The 20,947-nt window shown below is 59.4% G+C and overlaps 1 protein-coding gene across 2 annotated transcripts; it reads right to left on the bottom strand.

Moving 5' to 3' along the window:
• Positions 1-8,904: 8,904 nt before the first annotated feature.
• On the bottom strand, positions 8,905-17,056 carry TNFRSF14 (TNF receptor superfamily member 14; the record flags this gene model as incomplete). 2 transcript variants are annotated; one of them, XM_081308255.1, is made up of 9 exons in its annotated part: positions 16,940-17,056; positions 16,419-16,579; positions 15,453-15,561; positions 12,641-12,766; positions 12,022-12,177; positions 11,353-11,443; positions 10,533-10,687; positions 9,218-9,249; positions 8,905-9,018 (listed from the first exon to the last, which is right to left on the bottom strand). In XM_081308255.1, the coding sequence occupies exons 2-9, from the start codon at positions 16,485-16,487 to the stop codon at positions 8,905-8,907; spliced, it is 852 nt and encodes a 283-aa protein (XP_081164381.1). In that variant the 5' UTR covers positions 16,488-16,579; positions 16,940-17,056. The 2 variants fall into 2 exon arrangements, with proteins under 2 accessions (XP_081164381.1, XP_081164380.1); XM_081308254.1 differs by having other exon boundaries at positions 12,022-12,210.
• Between the last annotated feature and the right edge of the window lie 3,891 nt (positions 17,057-20,947).

The raw sequence follows: 20,947 nt of genomic DNA on the forward strand, positions 1-20,947 counted from the left end.
TGGAGGGCGGAGCCGGGGAGGCGGAGCGCAGGGCGGGGAGGCGGAGGGGAGGGCGGGGAGGCGGAGGGGAGGGCGGGGAGGCGGGGCGGAGAGGCGGAGGTGGAGGGCGGAGCCGGGGAGGTGGAGGGCGGAGCCGGGGAGGTGGAGCGCAGGGCGGGGAGGTGGAGCGCAGGGCGGGGAGGTGGAGGGAAGGGCGGGGAGGTGGAGAGGAGGGCGGAGCCGGGGAGGTGGAGGGCGGAGCCGGGGAGGTGGAGGGCGGAGCCGGGGAGGTGGGGGGCGGGGAGGTGGGGGGCGGGGAGGTGGGGGGCGGGGAGGTGGGGGGCGGGGAGGTGGGGGGCGGGGAGGTGGGGGGCGGGGAGGTGGGGGGCGGGGAGGTGGGGGGCGGGGAGGTGGGGGGCGGGGAGGTGGGGGGCGGGGAGGTGGGGGGCGGGGAGGTGGGGGGCGGGGAGGTGGGGGGCGGGGAGGTGGGGGGCGGGGAGGTGGGGCCGAGCGGGGCCGAGGCCGAGCACCGGGAGCGGAGCAGGTGAGTGGACTTGGAGCCTGGGCACAGGAATCCTCCCAAGGAAATAAAGAACACAAAGAAGCAGTTAGAAGCCGGTCTTCTTCACTTTACTGGACAAAGAATAGGAAGTTGGGAAAAGGTTAACTAAATTGAGGGTAGGGAGAAGGTCAGAGGGTTTGCTTGTTTTTGAGACAGGGTCTGGCTAAGTTTCTTAGGGCCTCGATAAATTGCTGAATGAGGCTGGCACGAACTTGCGATCCTCTTGCCTCAGCCTCCTGAGCTGGGATTACAGGCCAGAAAGCAGTTGTTTTAACAAAGCCAGTGCAGAATTCTTGCTATGGCTGCAGATTCTCATTGAATGAAGATAAGGATGTGGCTTTTACTTCCAGTGGGCGGGGTAGGGAGGAACTTCACGTAGTAAATTCTCCATCTGTTTGGTTTCTTGTTTTCCTTTTTAGGTGAGCGCCAGGACCTGGCGCTTTAGATCTCGGGACTGGTGCATGCAAAGCAAGTGCTCTGCCACTGAGCCACAGCCCTAGTCTCATTTTCTGCTTTTAAGAAACAGAAAGGGGGTCAGAACAGTCTTCTGTGTATGCTGGAGGGCCATGTCCTGAACTCCATTGTTATGTGACACAAAACTGGAGGTAAACATACAGATGCATTTGCCTTTATCTGAGTAGGGCAGACATCCTCAGAGGACAGCTCCTACCGTCCTTCTGTTTATAGATTCCGTCCGTCCACAGCTTGCTGGTCAGCTTTGCTGGGTTTGCTGCAGGTACAAATGAGCCCCAAGCCCCAGCCGATCAGCTGTGTCTGACCCCTGCTTATGTGTCCTGTTGGCACAGTGTGGCTGTGCTCTTCACGCCACCCTCATTCTGGGACCCAGGCTGAGTCAGCGGTGGCATCTGGAACGTGCCAGTCTCCTGACAGGCAGGTGAGGGCAGGAGACAGAGGTCACGTCATGGCTCTTACAGCCACGCAGATGTGCAGCAGGTGACTTCTGCTCATGGGCTGCTAGCCAGAGCTCGTTGTGTGTCTTGGAGGGTGTCAGGGCACTGTCAGGTCTAAGAATAAGCTGTCCTGCTGTGGCACGGATGCTGGCAGGAGGCCCACGACTCTGGGTTAGAGACAGAGGACTCGACTCCTCACGTCAGTGCAGATCACATGGGCCACTGTGTGTCGCCCCACATTCCAGGGCTTGGTGGGGCTGCGCACACGGTGGGCATCCTTGCTGCGGGGGGCCCTGAGCTGGGGGAGTCCAGTGTCCCTGGAACTGCCTTGAGCTTGCTGCTCTTCCCCTCAAGGGTTTTCAGGACAAACTCAACGCTGAGCAGCTGCTGGGTGGACAGTGTTGAGGGCTTTCCATTGTTGACACCCTCAGCAGTGTGTGGGGACCCAAGAGGGCCCTCAGACAAGTGACCCTTCAGGATGAGCTCACACTGGAGTGACAGCCCAGTCTGCCCGCTGTCGGATGTTTGACAAGAGTGGTCTCAGGTGGCCGGCCCTGAGCCCGTTCCTGCTGCTCACCCTGAGCATAGTTGGGGTGCCTTATAAGCAACAGACACTTTTCTCCTGGGTTCCGGAGGCTGCAAGATTTAAGGTCAAGGTGCCAGCAGACTTGGTGTCTGGTGAGGGCCTGTGTCTGGTTCACAGGGTGGACAGAGGGAGAAGAGTCTCTCAGGGGCTCTGAAGTAAAGGCAGTGATCCCAGCCGTTCCAAAGGCCCCTCCTAACACCATCACACTGGAGGGGGACAAATAGTGGAAACTGGGCACAGTTACAGCATGGAGCCAGCAGTACCATGGTTGGCATCTTGCTCCGTTGGGAACTGGGTTGCCATCATGTCACAACAGTGCTGTCTCATCTCCTCCTCCTCTTCTTCCTTATTCTGAGAAGCCAGAAATAAACAAATGAATATGTTGGGTCCCAGTGCAACAGGAAGTCCTCATCTGCTTTTCTGTGAACAGGGTGAGCTATCTTCCCACGTTTGCCTCACGCTGTGGTTTGGCTTCCTTTTCTTTGATTGCTGAACGTGGCTTCCTGCCTCCCCAGATGTCACCTCTCTGCTCTTGCCCCGAGTTCTGCAAACACTGGGAAAGGTCTGCCCAGGACACAGATGCGTACATGTGCCTGAAGAAGGGTCATTGATGGGGTGGGGATCTCTGGACCCAAGACAGGTCCTGCTGAGTCACATTGGATGGGCCTCCTGTACCTTGTCTAAGTCGCAGACCCTGATGTCCACCTTTGCTGACCACACAGTATGTCCTCAGCCTCTGGGAGCATGCTCTCCACACCCTGGGAAGCGGGGACCCCAGTTTACCTGTGGGCTGGAAGATGCTGGGGCCTGCAGCTCCATCCCAAGTGGACCCTGCACATGCCATCCTGCCTGACCCCTCCAGCAAGGCCTGAGATGTGCACCAGGAGAAGCGAGCCTCAGGCAATGACTCCAGAGCCCCTGGTAAAAGACAGCTGACTTTGCCCAGTCCTGCAGTCCACACACCGCCCGTGAGCTTGGGTGTACCGGTGGCTCGGGGGTAGAACACTTGCTTGGCATCCTGTGCACAAAGCCCTGGTTTAATCCCTAACACACTGACCCCATTGCTTTCTGGGCAGACTGCCAGCCCTGACCCAGTGTGCCTCATTCCCTCCAGAGCAGCTCAGCACTCACCCTGCCTGGGGGCTGCCCTCCAGCACTGCTGCAGGACTGACCCTCTTGGGTCAGACTCTCTGAAAGCAGAATGGGGTCGGGGACTCACAGGTCACTCAAACTGCACCAAATGAATATCAAAAACTGAATCCACATCCAATGCACTGTCCACACGCAGACCCACAGACATCTCAACCTCACAGCAGTACCACCCGTTGCTGCAGTCTGGCTGGGCACAAAATAACCGAGCCACCACAAAAGCCTTGTAGATTCAAACAGCAACTCTTTATTCCCAAACTCTCACCCGCACTCTACACGCACTTTCTGGGGAAAATACACACCCTCCACCAGGCTCTGCGTACCAAATACCCTCTGAATCTCCCAAATACCCTCTGAATCCCACGGGAACTCAAGGAGCGGGCGCCTGAGGCAGCAGGATACGCCCTATTCCCAGCAGGATCCACCCTAAACCTGGAGCCACCCTAATCCCTGAGCAAGGTCACCTTACAAACCAAAACTCTCAAACATTCATGCAATGTCACTGCAAATGACCTGGATCCAAGGCAAGCCCATTTCCACAATGGAGAGTCCTCCCTCTAAGCAACATGGGGTAGGCTGACAAGGAAATTGCCATACGTCATTCCTACTTGGCTATGGCTCTCAGCAACCCGTCCCCTGCAGAGCCGGTCCTTTGCCATAGCACTGGGGGGGGGGGGGGTGGACCTGCAGGGTGTCTCCTCCGCTGTGATGGTGCATCCCACACAAGCGTGGAGATCCACAATGTCCCCCTGAGGGCCCTGCTCCTCAACTGGCGGGTGGACCCACAGGGTCCTGCCTGTATTTTTCCAAAGGGCACTGTGGCCTCTTCACCTCTGGGAAGAGGAGGTTAAAAATCAAATGTACCGCAAGCATCTGGGGACTCTCCATACCTTCTGCTCAGTTTTACTGTAAACCAAACTATTCTAAAAAATAAAGTCCAAATACATCTGGGTTGTCATCAGCCTGTCTCAAGCAGGGGGGCAAAGCCCAGGCTCTGCCAAAGAATAGGTGTTGTGCCAAGGTGGCCCCTGCAGCAGGACAAGGACCATGCCTGCTGCTTCCCTGCATGGGCCAGAAGCCCCTCAGTGACCGTGACGGCCAGGGCCCCTGAGCTGAGGCTCAGTTTCCCACCAGGAAGCAGTCACTAGTTCAGCGGGAATGTTGGACCCCCCAACGCCCGTGAGAGCTTACAAGCTCTGCCGCATCTGGGTACCAAGCGCACAGCTCCACAGCTGCACATCTGGAATCCTTCAACCCAGTCTTCCCCTCTTTATCTCTTCACTGCCCATTTTTGCCCAAACTCTCTCAACCTGATAACAATCAGGGAAGGATTTTCCAAAGAATAATGACACGTGTCTGGGATTAGTGGAGCGTTGCAACGGGGAACTCGAATGTCACAATGAGCTCCAGCCTGTTCAGAAGGCTGAGGCAAGGGGACACTTTTGAAGGCAAAACGTGGAGGGTGACGTAAGATACGTTGACACAATAATCCTCAGCCACCAGCATGAGTAACAAGGGTGATGCTGACCAGGGACTGGATGGGCAGTTGCCAGGGAAAACTGCCCCACAGAAGACGCCGGGGGGGGGGGGGGGGGGGGGAGGCCTATGAGCGACTGGCCCTCTCTGTAGGGCCACTTAGGCAGAGCCTAGGCGAGGGGAGGGATTTCTGTGTGAGGGACACACAAGGGGCCCGCCCGGCAAGGCTGTAGGTGGTGGCAGTCTGGTAATCCTGCTGAGATCTGCTCCTGATAGTCTCCCAGCTTTACTTATTTCTGGCTCAAGTTCACCCTGAGAACCCTCCAGGAAGGGGAGCAGAGAGCTAGGAACAGAGGATTCCCCCAGCTCAGGGTCTCAGCGGCAAAGACACCCGCTGTGTGCAGTCCGCATGGTGCCAGCATGGCCCAGGAACCCCGAGAGGGCACGGGGCTCCTTGGTCCAGGTATGTATGTTGGCAGGTGAGATGAGACCTCTTGCCCCACAGCTGGGGAGGAGACTGGTCAGGGCAATGCTTCAGGGAAACAGTGGGATGGAGGCAATGAGGGGAGGGGCCCTAACCCACAGCCCCACCCTGGAGGTCCCACATCCCAGCCATGCCCCCAGCCATCTTTCCCTGGTGGACTCCTGGCCCTATGAGCCCACCCTGAGCCCCCAGGGCTGCCCCCAGCAGGGCAGAGCTAGGGCCACCCGCTTCTTCCTCTGACTCCACACTGGGCTCTCAGCATTTTTCCCGGCTGGCCAGTTCCTGTTGGCACCTGTGTCCTCTCTGCGTGCTTCCCTAGCCCCATGTCCTGTGGGCACGGCCCTGGTGGATGGAGGGTAAAGTGACTGGCAGGGTGCTCAGGGGGGCACAGGTGGGAGGGTCTGCTGCAGAGGGGTCCAGGTGGACAGGCGCCCTCTGACCTGAAAGAGTGGATTCCTGATCACTCCATGCTCAGCCATGATCCCTCCCAGGGCTGACCCTTAGCTACCTGGAGCAGCTGCTGTCCAGTGACTGGCGGAGGAGGGTCAAGGTGACTCAGCTGAGGCTTTCGGGAGGCCACATGGCAGGATGGCACCTTCCTCTTCCCCATCCAGCACCCCCCCCCCCGGTCTCCACCTCAGTGTCTCCTCTTCAGGGCACCAGAACCTGGCACTGAGGTCCCACCAGGCCCTGTCCCTCCAAGGGCCCTCCCTGATTAGACATCCCACTTCTGTCTAGTGGCCTCTTTTCCATGGCACAGTTTACCAGCAGACTGTAGCAAGGCCGGCAGACTGAAAACACCCCCTCCCCTCCACCACTGAGAAGCTGGCTGGTTTCAGGTCCCTGGAGCGTCCCATGCCACCAAGGGCCAGGTGGGGAAGCACCGGGGGTCTGTAGGAGGCAGAGGATACAAGGGGCCGCTGGGGCAAGAGCCTCCATTGTGGTTTCTGTGGTAAAGGCCAGGCGAGGCAGGGTGAGTGGGCTGAGGACCAACAGTGTGAGACATTTCAGTGGACTCTGGGGGGCAGGGACTGTCTCTCATTGCCCAATGCAGGACCTGGCTCTCCTGGGGAGGGCAGTCTCCCCAGGGTGAAGAAGCTGTCTGAAATCCAGATACAGAATAAAACCACCTTCTTTAGACAGGTGTCCTGCCACGGTGCTGTTCCCATAGACCCTCGCACAACCCGGGTAGGTGTGGCCCTTGAGGAGACATCTCTGGGCACTCCTGGGAAAGGCCAGGGGGCTGCAGGATGTACCTCCATGGAGCCCTCCAGCAGCCTCAGGTGCTGTGGCCAGCTGCTGGGGAGCATCGTCCCCCACGGCTCGCCACATCTCAGCTCACAGCGATGCTCTTAGACCCAGCTCCCACTCCTGGATCGAGCTCCGTGGGCCCTGGAAAGAGCACGTTCTGCTCCTGTGTCAGGGCTAAGTCCACCTCTGTGCTTGAGGTCTTTGGCCTGCTCTTTCTGCCAACCTGAGAGCCGTGGGTGGGGTGCCCTTCCGTCCCACGGTGCAGTGCTGCTCAGTTAATCTGGAGCTTTGCCGCTGGGTGATAATCCAGAACGGCCAGTCGAGAAGGGCCCTCCCGGGCCCCAGGGCTGGGGGACCCAACAGAGGCAGACAGTCTGCTCTGTGCCCAATGAGATTTACTGGGGACTTAGGGACAAAGTAGCCTGGCAGCAGAAGAAGGGTCTGTCCCATGATGGGGTCAGCCCAAGGTCCGTGGCTTCTCTCAAGCCCACGTGCAGGTAGGCAGACCCCCCTCTGGACCACGGCTGCACGACAGCCCACGTCCCACTCCCATGGCCTGCCCTTTAGAGCTTGCTGGGAAATCATCCGGGGAACGCAGGCCAGGTGCTCAGAGGCCACAGCGGCCAAGACACTTAGGGCGGCAGCCCGAGGTCAGGCGGGGTCCCCACAGTGGATGTGGCTTTCTGGTGGATTGAGCCCCCCGTGGTAGTGAAGTCCCTCCTTGTGCCTGTGGACTCCTGGTGGTGGCGTCTCTGGGGTAATGCGGTCTCCCTCACGCCTGCCCAGTCTACCCACAGCAGATATTTAGAATGGGATTCTCGCCAATGGCATACTCTTCCACAATCTGCCACTCTCTGCCTCTCTGTCACTGCCTGCGCCACTGACATTAACATTTAAGTCTTTATTAATGTCCCACAGATTTAAAAAATGGGTAGATACAGAGAGAATCAACAAGAATAGGGTATGAATTCTGCAAAACAGAATTGAAACTCAAATAATGAAGGAAATTATATTTCACATGAAAAAAAATGACCACACAAAAAAAAAATAAAAGAGAGAGGAAATAAAAAGCAGCCCACATCCCTCTCTGCACACCTGGGCTGAACATGGAGCTACAGAAAGGAGGCCACGGAGCTCCCTGAGCCTGCAGGCAGGCAGCAGCTCTGAGCCTGGGTCACCCTGCAAGGGGCTCGGGATGGAGGAGCCAGCTGTCCATCAGCAGGCGCTGCACAGGCAGAGGGGTGGGCCAAGTCGCAAGCTGCCGCAGTCCGGCTGCAGCAAAATAACTGGGGGGTAGACGAGCAACTTGTGTACATTGATACAGTAGGAGTGGGAGCCGTTTATTGTAGGACAGGAGGGGTATATATACATAACTAATTACACACAGCTTCTCTTAATTAACATAAACTAGCTACAGCAGTCAGCCAATAAGGAATCTCCACACTTCATGGCTCGCTGGCGTTACTTCACAAACCACTCCCTCTGCAAAATGCCAGGCGCCATCCCGACTTGTTTACAGACCCTAACAGCAAGCAGAGCCAGAGACCCGCGTGGACCTCGGCTTACACCTCTCAGTGCACCCGCACGCACACACCCGCACACCTGGCTCCTGGTCTGCACACAAACATCAGTATCTGCCACACACGTGCAGGGGAGTGCTCCTAGCTCTGTCCCCCTGACACCTGGAAGCTGGCTGGCCCGTCACTGTGGCTCCTGGGGTTGGTCTGACACTCCATTCTTCAGGAAGCAACCAGGGCTCTTTGGAGGCGTGACTGATCCAGGACTGAGGCAGGGAAAGAGCAAGAAAAGCCCGAGCACCCTGCTGGGCCGGAACTTAGGGACATTCTCACTGAGGGGTGGGGACTCGGCAAAGGAATGCTTCGGATGCGAGCCAGGGACTTGAACCCTGGGGGCAGAACTAGAGACTGTAGTCAAGGGGCAGGTGAGCAGTGTCCGTGCAGAGGGGAAGAGACACCCTGCCATCCCTCCTGCCACTCCCTGAGGGAAGAGCAGGAGGCTGGGACAGTGGCACTGTGCTGCCGTGACGAGGTGCTGCTGCCACCGCGTGCGGCAGGGGAGTCCAGTGGTCAGCGAGATGCACACAGTGGCGCGGCATCTAACCAATTACAAAATCATCCCAAACTGGAATAGTCACTTAATGCCACACTCGTGGCAGTCCCAGCCCCGTGAGGTAGCATCCACAGACACACCCTCCAAATGAGCAGCTTGAGGTTCGGGAGGGCTGGCTGGGAGGGCCGGAGCCAGAGGCAGCCTCGCTGTGTCCTCATGGTGCTGGGCCTCTGCAGGAAGCTGCGCCAGGGCTGCTGGGGGGGCTCTGGACCCCCTTTGACGGATGGGGACCGCTGTGACATCCCTGAGTGCCCTGAGCCAGAGCCCTGTCTTTCCTGCTTCTGCAGCTGGAGCTAGTCTAGGGCAGGTGCCGCACTCATGCCAGGTATGAGTCTGCTTCCGGTAGGTTGAATCACCTGGTTCCCAACCCTGTGGCTCATCGATGGGGGCCCATTGCCCTCAACACCGGTGATGTCTCCTCCTCTGCCACCGTGGTGACTTTTGGAGCCTGGGTGACTGCAGACTCACCGGCTTCCTCCTCTACTTGCCGCTGCAAGGAATGAGGCAGGGTGAAGACCTGCCTTCAGGGCCCCACCCCCAGCCTCCTGGTTCCCAGGGGCACCCAAGTCCATTCAAGGGATCAGCATGGCTTCAGGATAAGGACCCAGGGCCATTGACCAGCTGGGAGACCCCTCCCACCCTCCACCGGCCTAGAACACCAGCCCCAGGGGTCGGGTGAGCCTTGATACCTGCAGCACAACCATCTCGCTGCGCTCAGAGCCTGTAATACAAAGACAGCGTCAGGAGGGGCCAGAGTCCCTCACCAGGGCCCACAGGCCCACAGAACGGGGTGGCAGCCAGATCTTGGGCCTCTTGCTCTGTGGCCTTTCCCCAGAGAATGACCTTTTCTGAGACAAGGTGAGATGGTCCATGGACATAGCTCCGTACCAGGCCTCATTCCCGGGGTCCAACATAGGAAAAACGGGCCCTGGCCTGATGCTATGGCTTAGACGGGAGGTCGCCCCCAAAGCCCATATGGGAGACCATTCAGGAGTGTTCGGAGGTGAGACGGGTTATGGACGCTGATCAGAGCATCGGCTCAGGGGTAAGGGTTCACTGCAGGAGGGGTGGGCAGGGGTGCTGTTCCTGGTGAGCTTGGTTCTGCTCCCTGGTTCCATGTCCGGAGCTGCTTCCCTCCCCCACACTTTCTGCCTTCATGTTCTGGCTCACTTTGGGCCCAGAGCTGTGGAGTCAGCCACCTGTGTTCTGAGACCTCTGAAACCATGAGCCCCAAATAAGCTTTTCTCCCTCAAAAATAGTTCTTGTGAGATCTTTGGGTCACAACAGAGAAAAAGTTGCCGACCACGCCTGGCACACCCCAGGCCAAGGCTCGCTGCAGCCCCACCATCACCCTGACAGCAGGGACAGCACTTCACAGAAGAGGCCCCGTTCCCAGGAGCAGAGGCCCTGGGTTGGGCTGAGAAGGGGGACCGGCCACTCCTGGCCTGCCTCAGTGCCCTGCACCTGGGAGACCCAGGGGTGAGACACAGATGTCTGACCCGAAGCCCGAGCGTGTGGCCCACCTGGCCCCTTGGCTTTCTGTGGGGTGTGTGCTCCCCTGGACTGTGCCCAGGGCTGCACACTCTGCGCTGAGCCTGGCACAGCCAAGGAGGAGAGTGGAACGCTGGCCAAGGGCTTGTGAGTAGGTGGACAACGCCTGGGCTGCCCAGTGGGGACACAACCTTGTCCTCGGTGGCCAGCCACCGACCCCCAGCCCCAGGCTCTCCCTCCCCACAGGCCCCACAGGCAGATGGGGGCCAGGGCCCCTGCTCCAGTGGGCAGCAGGTAGGACCCTTGGGTCCCCCCAGGGAAGCCGCCTGACACCTGGGCCCTGGGCAAAGCAGGAAACCCAGCCCCCACCGCTAACGCTGCCTCGGAGAAGAGCCAAGAATCCCGGGGATGTCCTGGTGGCTGCCACCCAGGGCTTGTGGGGACACAGTTGTGGCGTCCCTGAGCAGCCCCTGCTGGGGCCCTAACCCTGACAGAAAGAGCAACGCTGCTTACCACATAGCCTTTTTCTCCTCACCCACATTATCAGGAGGATCACCACGGAGAGGGGGAGGACAGACACAAAGACATAGAACCACCGGGACAGGGAGCAGGAGACGTCTCTGCTGCTGGTCCCCCGCTCGGCTTCCACGGCAAAAGGTCCCCTGCACCTAGGGGACAGCAGTATGTCAGCCGAGGCCCTCAGACCCCAGGAGGGTCCTGCTCTGAGTGGCTGAGTGCAGCTCTGTGGGTGGCAGCTCTCGACTGTGACTGCAGGCTTGTCCCACATTCCCAAGCCCTTTGGGGAAGATAGAGGCAGAGAGACCAGGGAGGGAGCCTGAGCTGGAAATGAAAGGAAAGCCCTGGGGAGTGGACGAGAGTCAGATGGGCAGGGCCTGCACCCTCCCTGGGGCAATCAAACCTCCACCACAGGGACCCCGAGGACCAAGGTCAGTCCTGGGGCCTGGGACTTGGCTCAGGAGCAGTGGGATCCTCACTTTGAGAACTGCTCCTTCCAGAAGTGCAGGCAGCCCCCCGACCTGGACACCCGAGACCCAGGCCCACAGAGGTGGATGGTGAGCAGCATCTCTGCTGGGCTGCTCCAGGCAGGACCCACCTGCACCTGCAGGAGCTAGATCAGCATGGCTGCAAGATAAGGACCCAACAACGCAGCTGTTCCCAGGCTGCGTCCCAGGCCACGTGGCCTGTTTGTGGGGTGCAGGCCCCTAGCTGCTCTGGCTGGTGACAGAGGTCCCACCCAGTGTGGGACAAGAGGGACAAGGCCTTGTTTCCCGGGGGGTTGGAGGAGCGAAGACGAGACCCTGGGGTCACCTACGTGGTCCAGGGGAGACACTGCTCCAGGGTCCCGTTGGGTGAGAAGGTCCCCAGTGAGCAGTTGGCACACACTGTGTCCTGGCTATCTGTACCTGGGGGTGGAGAGGGATGGGCAGAGGGGCCATGGGTTCCAGGCCAGGTGGACACTGGGCTTCCCTGGGGCGGGGCTGGGGGTCTGTCTCTTCTGGGACTTCCATTTCCTGAAGGACTGGGTTACAGTGGGGATGGTGTTTGGAACTGTCCTGGACATCCAGAGGCAGGGAATCAGATTCCAGGGTCCCCTGGGCCTTCCTTCCATAAGTGATATGACACTGGGCGGGAGCTGGGGGTCGCACTTCACACCCAGGGAGAATGGTGCCCTGACCACAGGCCACCCCATCCACCTGGGCTCCCCGCCTGGAGTGTGAGAGCAGTGGGAGGACTCAGGGCCTGACCACGAGGTGAAGCCACCAGGGCCCACTTCCCCCTCCCCTCGCTCTCCCCTGCTGCAGGGCTTCCCTCCTTTCTTGCTGCCAGGACAGGGCTGGGAGGGTTGGGCCTGGTCTGGCCAAGATTTCTGTCCCTTTAAAGACCTCCAAGCTGGCCATGATGTCCAGGGCATCAGGGGCTCAGGCAGCAGGGCGGCTGGGAATGAAGGTGAGTCTGGGGTAGACGCCTCCGGCTGGCTCACCTCTCCTCTGTACCCTCTGGCCAGGTTGGCAGATGGTGTGGGGCAAGCACATGATACAGTGGTCCCTGTCCTCGGCCTCACAGAAGTAGCCTTGGCGACAGCCACACACAGTGTCCTGCATGCTGGAGCACTTCTGCCTGGTGTCCAAGCCCAAGACTGGAACCCAAGAGAGCCTCTGAGAGTGGGAAGCTGCCGGGGCCAAGGAGTGTCCCTTCCAATGGGAGGGTGGAACTGGACAGCTCCAGCAGGCTAGGGGCTCGGCCCCAGGCCCGGGGAGGGTTGGGGATGGGGAGCACGCGGGGCCCCAACTCTGCCTCAGCCCAGAGAGCTGCCAGTATCTGAGGTGCTGGACACAGAGGGCCTAGGAGGAAGACAGACCACAGGGCTCATGGCTATGCAGATGGGACCCCAGGGATGAGGAGTTGGGGCATGTGACCCTCCTCACTGATGGAGGCAGGCTGGCCTGTGGCTAGGTGGGGATTTGCCCCCAGCTGGTGTGCCCTCATGAAGGGCCAGAGCCTGAGCTCAGGGAGGCCCAAGTGGCATGACTTGCAGGCAGCTCCTGCAGGGAGAACCCATGGAGGTGGGTGTGCTGGGGCAGCAGCTGCTGAGCTCCTACCTGGGTCACAGACTCGGCAAGGCAGACACTGGCTCAGGCCGTTGGGGTGGGCGGTGTAGGTCTCCGGGGGACAGGGTATGCACACTGTGCCTGTCAGCTCACTGCAGGCTTGCTTCACGTGGTAACCTGCAGCCCAGGGTGTCCACAGCTTCTCAGCCACAGGGGGCCAGCGGGAGCCCACCCCTCACACCCATCTGAGCCCCAAGCAGGTGTGACACCAACCATAAGGACTGTTGAGAGCCACAGCCAAAGGGGCCCCAGCAAACTTCCAGCTGCCAGCTGATGATTGGCTCACAGCGGCCCCAGCAACATCTAGCTGATTGGCTCCTCTGCGGTGATGCCCATTGGGCTGTTTCCCTGCCCTTTCAGACCACGGAGCTGCTCATTGGGGGACTTTTTTGGCTCCGCCCACGCGACCCAGCCAATTGTGAACAAACAGGACATTTTAAAAGGAATTGCCCCATAGGAGGAGGGTTTAACAAAACTAGGTATCAAAGGAGTAGAATACCGGGTATTTGCCCACGATGCCGTAGAGGGAGACATTGGGCTAATGAATGCCGCAGTCTGGCTGGGCACAATTCAGGAGCCACTTGTCAAAAGAAACGAACTTTATTTTTAGAACTACAAACGCCAAACAAAACAGCTCCTCAGGAAAAAGCCCTCAGAGCCCAACTGCCACCACCGGCTTCCCACAAGCCTCTCACCCACACAAGCCTCACCTCCTCCCACAATCCTCCTGCTCTTGAGGCCGATTGGCTGGGTTGTGTGGGCGGAGCCAAAGAAGTCCCCCAATGAGCAGCTCCATGGTCTGAAAGGGCAGGGAAACAGCCCAATGGGCATCACCGCAGAGGAGCCAATCAGCTAAATGTTGCTGGGGCCGCTGTGAGCCAATCATCAGCCGGCAGCTGGAAGTTTGCTGGCAGCTGGAAGTTTGCTGGGGCCCCTTTGGCTGTGGCTCTCAACATATCTATTTTATTATTACCCTTTCCCATATCATGAAGTTCTATTTTGTTTTTTGAGCTCATACAGACCTAGGTTAATGTTTTGCTGATCAGTTCTATTTTTTTTTTGACTATAGAGTTTTTAAACATTGCAATGGAGATTTCACCTGTAAAAAGTTATAAGGCCTTTACTATTATGTTATGTGTTGTATGTATTATATTATGTGTGCACACTTGTGTTTTGTGTTATATGTTTGAATGTACGTATGTCCATATATCATATATGATGAGCGCTCATGAAAAATGGATCCAAATTTTTTTTTATTCACGTGATTTAAATGGTTTAATTTAAATTGGGTAAACAACTGTTGAGGATTGTTTTAATATGTGAACAAAAAAGGAGGTTAACAGATCTGTTTGTTTACTTTCACCTTTCCTTTTCATTATATTTAATAATTCTCTTCAAGATAATGTAAATTGTTAAGAAAATTGTTTTCTTTTAGTGCCTTCTGGAATGTTACATAATTTTTTCTTTAGCCATTATTGCCAGAATTCCTATCTTCATCCCAGTGCCAGTGAAGACAAAGATAAAACCAATCTACAGCTTCTGCAATAGCCATCACTGAACTGCTTGCAGAACTTGCCTAGACTATGTGTCATGCATTGTGTATACTATGTGTATGCATTGTGAACTCACTTGTATGCATTGTGAACTATCTGTTGGTGCAGCGACTTGTGGTAGTGTTGGGGTATTTTTGCTGATGATGTCATCGGTGGTACAAATTTTCCAAAAGGAGCCGTCAATTGGCTTGGTGTATCTTCCTCCCTTCTGCTTGTCATGATCGTTCAGCTAAAATTTGGGGGCCAACAGAGGTGAGGCAAAGAACCTCACCCCCCCCCCCCGCTGGTACAAAGACCTCTCCACAGGTGTGGCTGTATACTGGACCGGTAGTCAGTGACGGGTAAGATCCAATTACAATGGTACCAACCTAAGACAGGAGGCTGACGCCCTGAGGTCAGCTCATCCGATGACGGGTAAGGACCATATGTAGTATTGGACAACCTAAGGCAGGCACGGTCCCCAAGCCACATGCTTGTTGTTTAAACAGAGAGGGGGAGATGCTGAGAGCCACAGCCAAAGGGGCCCCAGCAAACTTCCAGCTGCCAGCTGATAATTGGCTCACAGCGGCCCCAGCAAACTTCTAGCTGCCAACTGATTGGCTCCTCTGCGGTGATGCTCATTGGGCTGTTTCCCTGCCCTTTCAGACCACGGAGCTGCTCATTGGGGGACTTCTTTGGCTCCGCCCACGCGACCCAGCCAATCGGCCTCAAGAGCAGGAGGATTGTGGGAGGTGGAGAGGCTGGTGTTGGGAAGAGAGGCTTGTGGGAAGCCGGTGGTGGCAGTTGGGCTCTGAGGGTTTTTTCCTGAGGAGCTGTTTTGTTTGGCGTGTGTGGTTCTAAAAATAAAGTTCGTTTCTTTTGACAAGTGGCTCCTGAATTGTGCCCAGCCAGACTGCGGCAAGGACCCTAGGACACTGCGCTGCTCCCCGGGGAACACGCTGACCCCAGCTCTCCCAAGGCTGGGCCTGCGTTGGAGCAGGTTGGAAATTCTGGCAGAACATGGGGCCTCCTGGGACACCCCACCTGGTTGTGGTCCTGTCCCCCTGTAAGCCTCAGCCTGCAGCCATCCAGGCCAGCTCTGTCCCCCACGACCACACTTGGGTAGTAGAGCAGCGAGAATCCCACGGTTTGAGGAGCCAGGCTGCAGAGGACTTCCCCTACTGTCTATGCCCCTGGGCCAGGGGTTTCATGCCACCCTCAGTGTGGCAGAGGACAGAGGCTCAGGGAGCTGGGCTCAGGGCTGCTCCTACCTGGGCTGCACTTGGGGCAGCATTCGGTGCCCACAGGGTACTCCTCCTCTCTGCACAGGAACTGGGCAAGGGCACACGGGGGGGATCCCAGGAGGAGGAGACACAGGGCCTGCAGGAAGGGGACGGGCATTGGAGAGGAGCTGCCCCGCTGCCATGCTGCCCCGTGGGCTCCACCAGGCTGTGCATGTCCTCGATCTCCCTCTGTGGAGTGGGGAAACAGCACCCTAGGGCTGGGTGGCCCTGGTAGGGCTCAGGGAATGACCTTGAGAGACCCTCAAGCCTCAAGTGGAGTGGAATTGAACACTCTTCCAGCCTCCATTCCCCTGCCTGACAATGTGGGACCCCAAGAGCCCCATACCTCCCTAAGGAGCCACGAGTCCCACTGGACAGACACCCTGCCAGCCTCCCTGCTGGGCTGGGCTAGACCTGCTGCCCCTGGGGAGGTCACACCCTGGGGTGGGCAGACAGGCTGGTCAGGGCCTGGGAGAGGGTGGCCCTGCTAGGACCTTGGGCTTACCCATCGGGGCAGGCAGGAAAGCCACCCTGACAGGAAGCCAGTCCCCGCCTAGCCTTGGACTCTATCTGCCCAGCCAGTCCTCGCCAGCCCTTGGACTCTATCTATCTGCCCTGAACACACGTGGTGCTTATCAGCAGAAGAGCTGTGGGGGAGATCGGCTCCACTTGCTCCAGGGCCCACACAAAGACACGGCTCACTCGGCTGCCAAGAGCCCCGGGAAGTACCCATCCCCTTGGGGCTCACCCCTGCCCCCAACCCCAGGACAAGGGCAGTGCCCAGAGACCTGGGTCAGCTCCAGGAAGCTGAACATCTGGGACACAAAGGCCCATATGAGCTTGGGACCCAGACATGGCCAAGTGCAGAGGCCAGGGGAGGGGACACAGCTGGGGGCGACTCTGGGGCAGGAGGGGTTGGAAGGCATGGGGACAGAGAAGAGCTCGGGGACTCACCAGCTTCAGGGCATTGGCTGTAAGCTCCTGGCTCCACCAGGGAAGCCCCCAGCCTGGCAGAGGCTGCATGTCCCTGGTCAGGGCTCCTCAGGCCCCAGAGCCCCACCCGCAGGACTAGGCTCAGGGCCAGGACTCCCGGCCTTCCTCATAACCCCCAACATCTGAAAGAGAAAGAGAAACTAATGTCGTCGAGTGCAAGCTCCAGTCCCCGCCAGAGCCCTCTGCCTACTGTGCCCTGACACAGGAGTGACTGGTTGGAGGGGCCAGGGTAGCTTCCTGCAGAGCAGGGAGGGTCTTAGCCCATGGAGAGGACCAAGCTGAGGTCCCATTAAGCTCAGGGTGGGCCTGCAGGAGGCAAAGCAGAGGGCGTGGACACTGCTAGGAAGGAGCCGGCAGGCAGCCCATGGGACAGGAGCCTCAGAGCCACTGAACCAGCTCAGGGGTGCCCAGAAAGTCCTCTCCTGCCCCGTGCCCAGCCCCCTTTGGGTGTCCACCGGAAGCACCCCCCAGAGAGCGCCTACCTTTCCAGGCCCACCGTAGCTCCCAGTGACTTGTGGTGAGAGTGACCGGAGCTTGAGGATTTCCTGCTGCTGGCCTAGTGCTGTTAGTGTGCTCCCTCCAACAGGCCACTCCCCCACACAGGCTCCTCCCCACACTTCTTGCCTGCTCCTTCCCAGCACAGCTCTGGAAGAGGTGACTGTCCATCAGCACCTGGGAGCAGGGTCCAGCCTGACCCCCTTGCCTTCCTTGAGTGGGCCCCCACTCGTCCCCTGGGAGGCAAGCAGACTGGGCAGTTTGGGCTGGGTTGGGGGCACGGAGCACAACAGAGCCTTGCTCAGGACTCCCATGTGGAAACTCCACCAGACCCTGACCTCCTCCCCACTGGGCTGCCCTCCCCCACTGCCACCCTCCAAGCGAGGGGCTCATGAGAGGCAGCCCAGCAACCCCTCAAGGTCCCTCACCCCATCACATTCATGCCTCCCTGACGGGCCCTAGGACCCCTCTGCTGACCTCATGAAGTCAGTCAAAGGTGGCTCTCCATCTAACAAGACCAGAGGCCACTCAATGAGCCAGTCTGCAGGACCCTCGGCCCTGGGCTGACCTGGAGCCCTTCCAGGTCCTGAGTGGTCCAAGGTCCTTCTCCAGGGTCCAGCCCCAGGCCCTTCTGTCCCCAGAGGCACTATCTCCCACATACCCCTTTGTGCCTCCAGTCTGCAGGAGGACATTCCATAAGTGCCTAGGCATAGAGAGTTGAAGCAGAGCCCTGGGGACAGGGACATTGCACTAGGAAGCTCCCAGCACCACTGGCTGTGGGCACTGGGGTCAGCTGGGGTGTCCAGATGTCCCAAGGAGGACTTTCCCCTAGCAGAGGACACACTGGCTGGCAGGGCCACAGCCACCAGTGTCCTCATGGTCACTACCTAACTGCACATGGTGGGTGAGGGAAGCCGGGCCTGAGGAGGGACGGGCTTGCAGGGTGGGTGGAGCAGAGCAGACCAAGGGGCAAAGCTCTCCAACTGCCTTGAGGCTGAGTGGGGGCAGACAGGAGCAGGGTGAGACACCCCAGCTCCCACACCCATCTCACAGCTGGGCCTGGGCCAAGTGTTTCCCAGGCGCTTGGGCTCTGCCACAGCACATGTGGGGGTTTCCAGTGCAGGGGAAGGGGCACCCCCTGCTCTTCCAACCCGAGTGGGTTCTGGGCTGCAGGGACATCCCCAGGCCCCCATGTCCCCAGGGACACTCTTCAGTGAGGCCAAAGGATTCCTCTGAGGGAGATAAGGCCCTAGACCTGGTCCAGCCCCCAGGGCTCCCACCCAGGCCCTCAGTCCACCGCACCCAGCAAGTACACCCTCAGAGACCATCTCATCCACCATCTCCCCCGGTAAGTGGGGAAACTGAGGCACGGTGAGGGCCAGGACCTGCACCCAGCATGCAGGCTGGAGGAGCCACCGGAGCTCCTTGGCCGGCCCAGCACCCATGCGGTCTGTGCTTGGATCTTTGCTGCCGTGCCACCTCTCCCCAAGGCCTTCTCTGATGGCTGTTTGAACCCTGTGCCTCTGTGGAAGGCTGAGCCTGGCCGCCCCTCCCCACTTGGGGGCAAAGTCCGGCAGGGCAAGAAGTGGAAGTGCAGGCCCCGTCCCAGCTCAGTCCCTGGCTCAGTCCTTCAGCATCACCATCATGCTCAGGGCTCTGGGGAACAGACTGGACCCAGCTCTTCCCTACCCAAGGTGGCCCACAGCCCTCGCTGTCACCTGCGGGGACTCCCCACCCCTTCCACCCTGGCCCACAGGAATCAGCAGGGAGAGGTGGGGCTTGGGGCTCCCGGGGGCTTCTTGGGTTTCATGCTCCTTGTGGGTGGCCCAGGAGTCCACTCCCTGGGCCCCTCCTTCCTGTGTCTGCAGGAGCCTGCTGGCCACCCACCTCAGCACACCCTCAGGGCTGGGGTGAGGCCGGTGGTCACAGACGCAGGACACAGGTCTCCCACCAAGACCAGGCCGAGCTACTCCCCACCCCAGCTCGGTGGCAGCAGCAGGAATCCAAGAGGGCAGCCTCCCAGAGCTGAGCCCCACTGCCCAGTGCCCTCTGCGACCCAAGTCTCCAGGGTGCTGCTGTCTCAGGTGTGTCATCCCCAGATCGAGCTTCCCCACAAGAGTGTCTCCAGCAGCCTGTCTGGAAGTCCCCCGTGAGGTTTCCCCTTTCTTCTTGTAGGGAGTATCCGGGGAAGTGTGGGTGGGTGGGAAGTGTCTGGAACCCACGTGGCTGAACGGGGTCCTGGAGGGTGTGAGGATGAGGTCCTGAGGCACCCAGGCCCCTCCCCTCCTCTGCCTCCAGGCCAGCCTCCACCTCCCTTGCTCTGTGCAGCCCAGGACGCCTGCCCAGTGGGGCTGAGAGACAGGCCTGGCTCCTCCCTCCTGGCCACGGTCCAGTGAAGGAGCGCAGTCTAAAGGTCAACTTCTGGTGCAGCGGGCTCTGGTATGTGCAGCTAATGCCACCTGGGGCTCTGGAGGGGAGATAGGTGCCTTCAAGGTGGGAGGGCAGGGGTTGAGCAGACAGAGGTACTGGGGTCCACCCTGATGAGGCACGACTAGTCCTCGACCCTAAGAGGGGTGCTGGGTGCCCTTGGGGGCCAGAGCACCAACCCCCTCCGTGCTGGAGAGACTTGGTCCAGCTTGGAGGCTGTAGAGGAGGATGGACCAGGGTGGACCTGGCGGAGGAGTCCAGTCACCCAGGTGGGAACTGCTGAGAGACAAGGCAGCGTGCGGAGGGCAGCTCCAGGATGTCCATAGCGGACCGTCCAGCTCCCACAGCAGAGGGTAGAGGCGGACAGAGAAGCTGACTCTGCAGAGGGACGGGGGTGCAAGACACATGGTCAGGAGGCTCTGAGAGCTGGGGCAGCCTGGGACTTCCCAGCGGTCAGGCGACTGCTGGAAACCCAGCCCTGACCCAGCCTGTTCCTCAGGGCGGAACGCGGTGACGCAAGCCAGTTCCCAGCTGGGGAGCCCAAGCTCCAGGTCAGGGCGGCGTCTGCCATCTCGGACATCTCAGCTGCGTCTCAAGCTCACCTTTTCGGAGACCCTGGGTCCTCCTCTCCCTGTTTGTCCCTTGGCAGGAACTGGGAGCCAGGGACCAGCCCCCCCCCCCCCACCTGCCACCTCTGGGCTCCAGGATCCCACCTGCAGGACATTCCCCAACCCCCCTGACCCCAGGGCAGCCCTCCACCAGCCCTGTCCCCACTCTGCTGCTCTACTCTGTGGAGTCCCAGCAGTCAGCTGTGACTCCAGCCACACGCTGCCCTCTCCCTGACCCTAGGGGCCTCTCAGGAGCTCCTGTCCCTGGCCCCCTGGGCTCTCCTCTGCTCAGGCCCCACTGCCACGCCCGCTGCAGGGCCTGCACACTCCCCTTTGGTGGACACCCATGCTCCCGCAACCCAGGTCGGGACACAGCCGTGACCCTAGGTGCCAGACACCACCTCCTCACATGGAGGCCCAGACCTCCCGCCCAGGGGGACCTGAGAAGAGGTTCCAGAGCCAAGCAGCTGCTCCACACCACCCCAGGCTCACCCAAGGAGGCAGCTCTGGGCGCAGGTGGAGGGGCTGGAAGGGGCCCCAGGGCAGGCTCCTCCTGCCTCCTTACTAGACGTGTGGACTCCTGAGCTGTGGACAGGACCTGGGCACAGGGGAGAGCCACAGATCGCTGCAGCAAGGAAGACTCTCTGGGCTTCGGAGCCCCTGGACTCCGAGTTGGGCAGGCACAGCCAGCTGCCCTGTGCCCAGGGGGACGGTGTCCCTGTGGACAGAGGAAGAGAAAGCCAAAGGAGGAGGGCCAGGACAGCACAGAGGGGAGCGTCCCCGACCAGCTGCACGGCAGGGACCCACCTGAGGTGGACTGTGGCCTGGGACTCCCCGCACGCTGTCAGGGTACTACCCACTGGGCAGTGATTTGGAGGTAAGTAGGGAAGGTTTATAAATCCCAGGAAGATTCATGGGAGCCCAGGGGTGTGTGCAGGAGTGCCCACTACTGCCCAGGGC

The sequence above is a fragment of the Spermophilus citellus genome (assembly GCF_964194105.1).
Source record: "Spermophilus citellus genome assembly, chromosome: 9".
Taxonomy (NCBI): domain Eukaryota; kingdom Metazoa; phylum Chordata; class Mammalia; order Rodentia; family Sciuridae; genus Spermophilus; species Spermophilus citellus.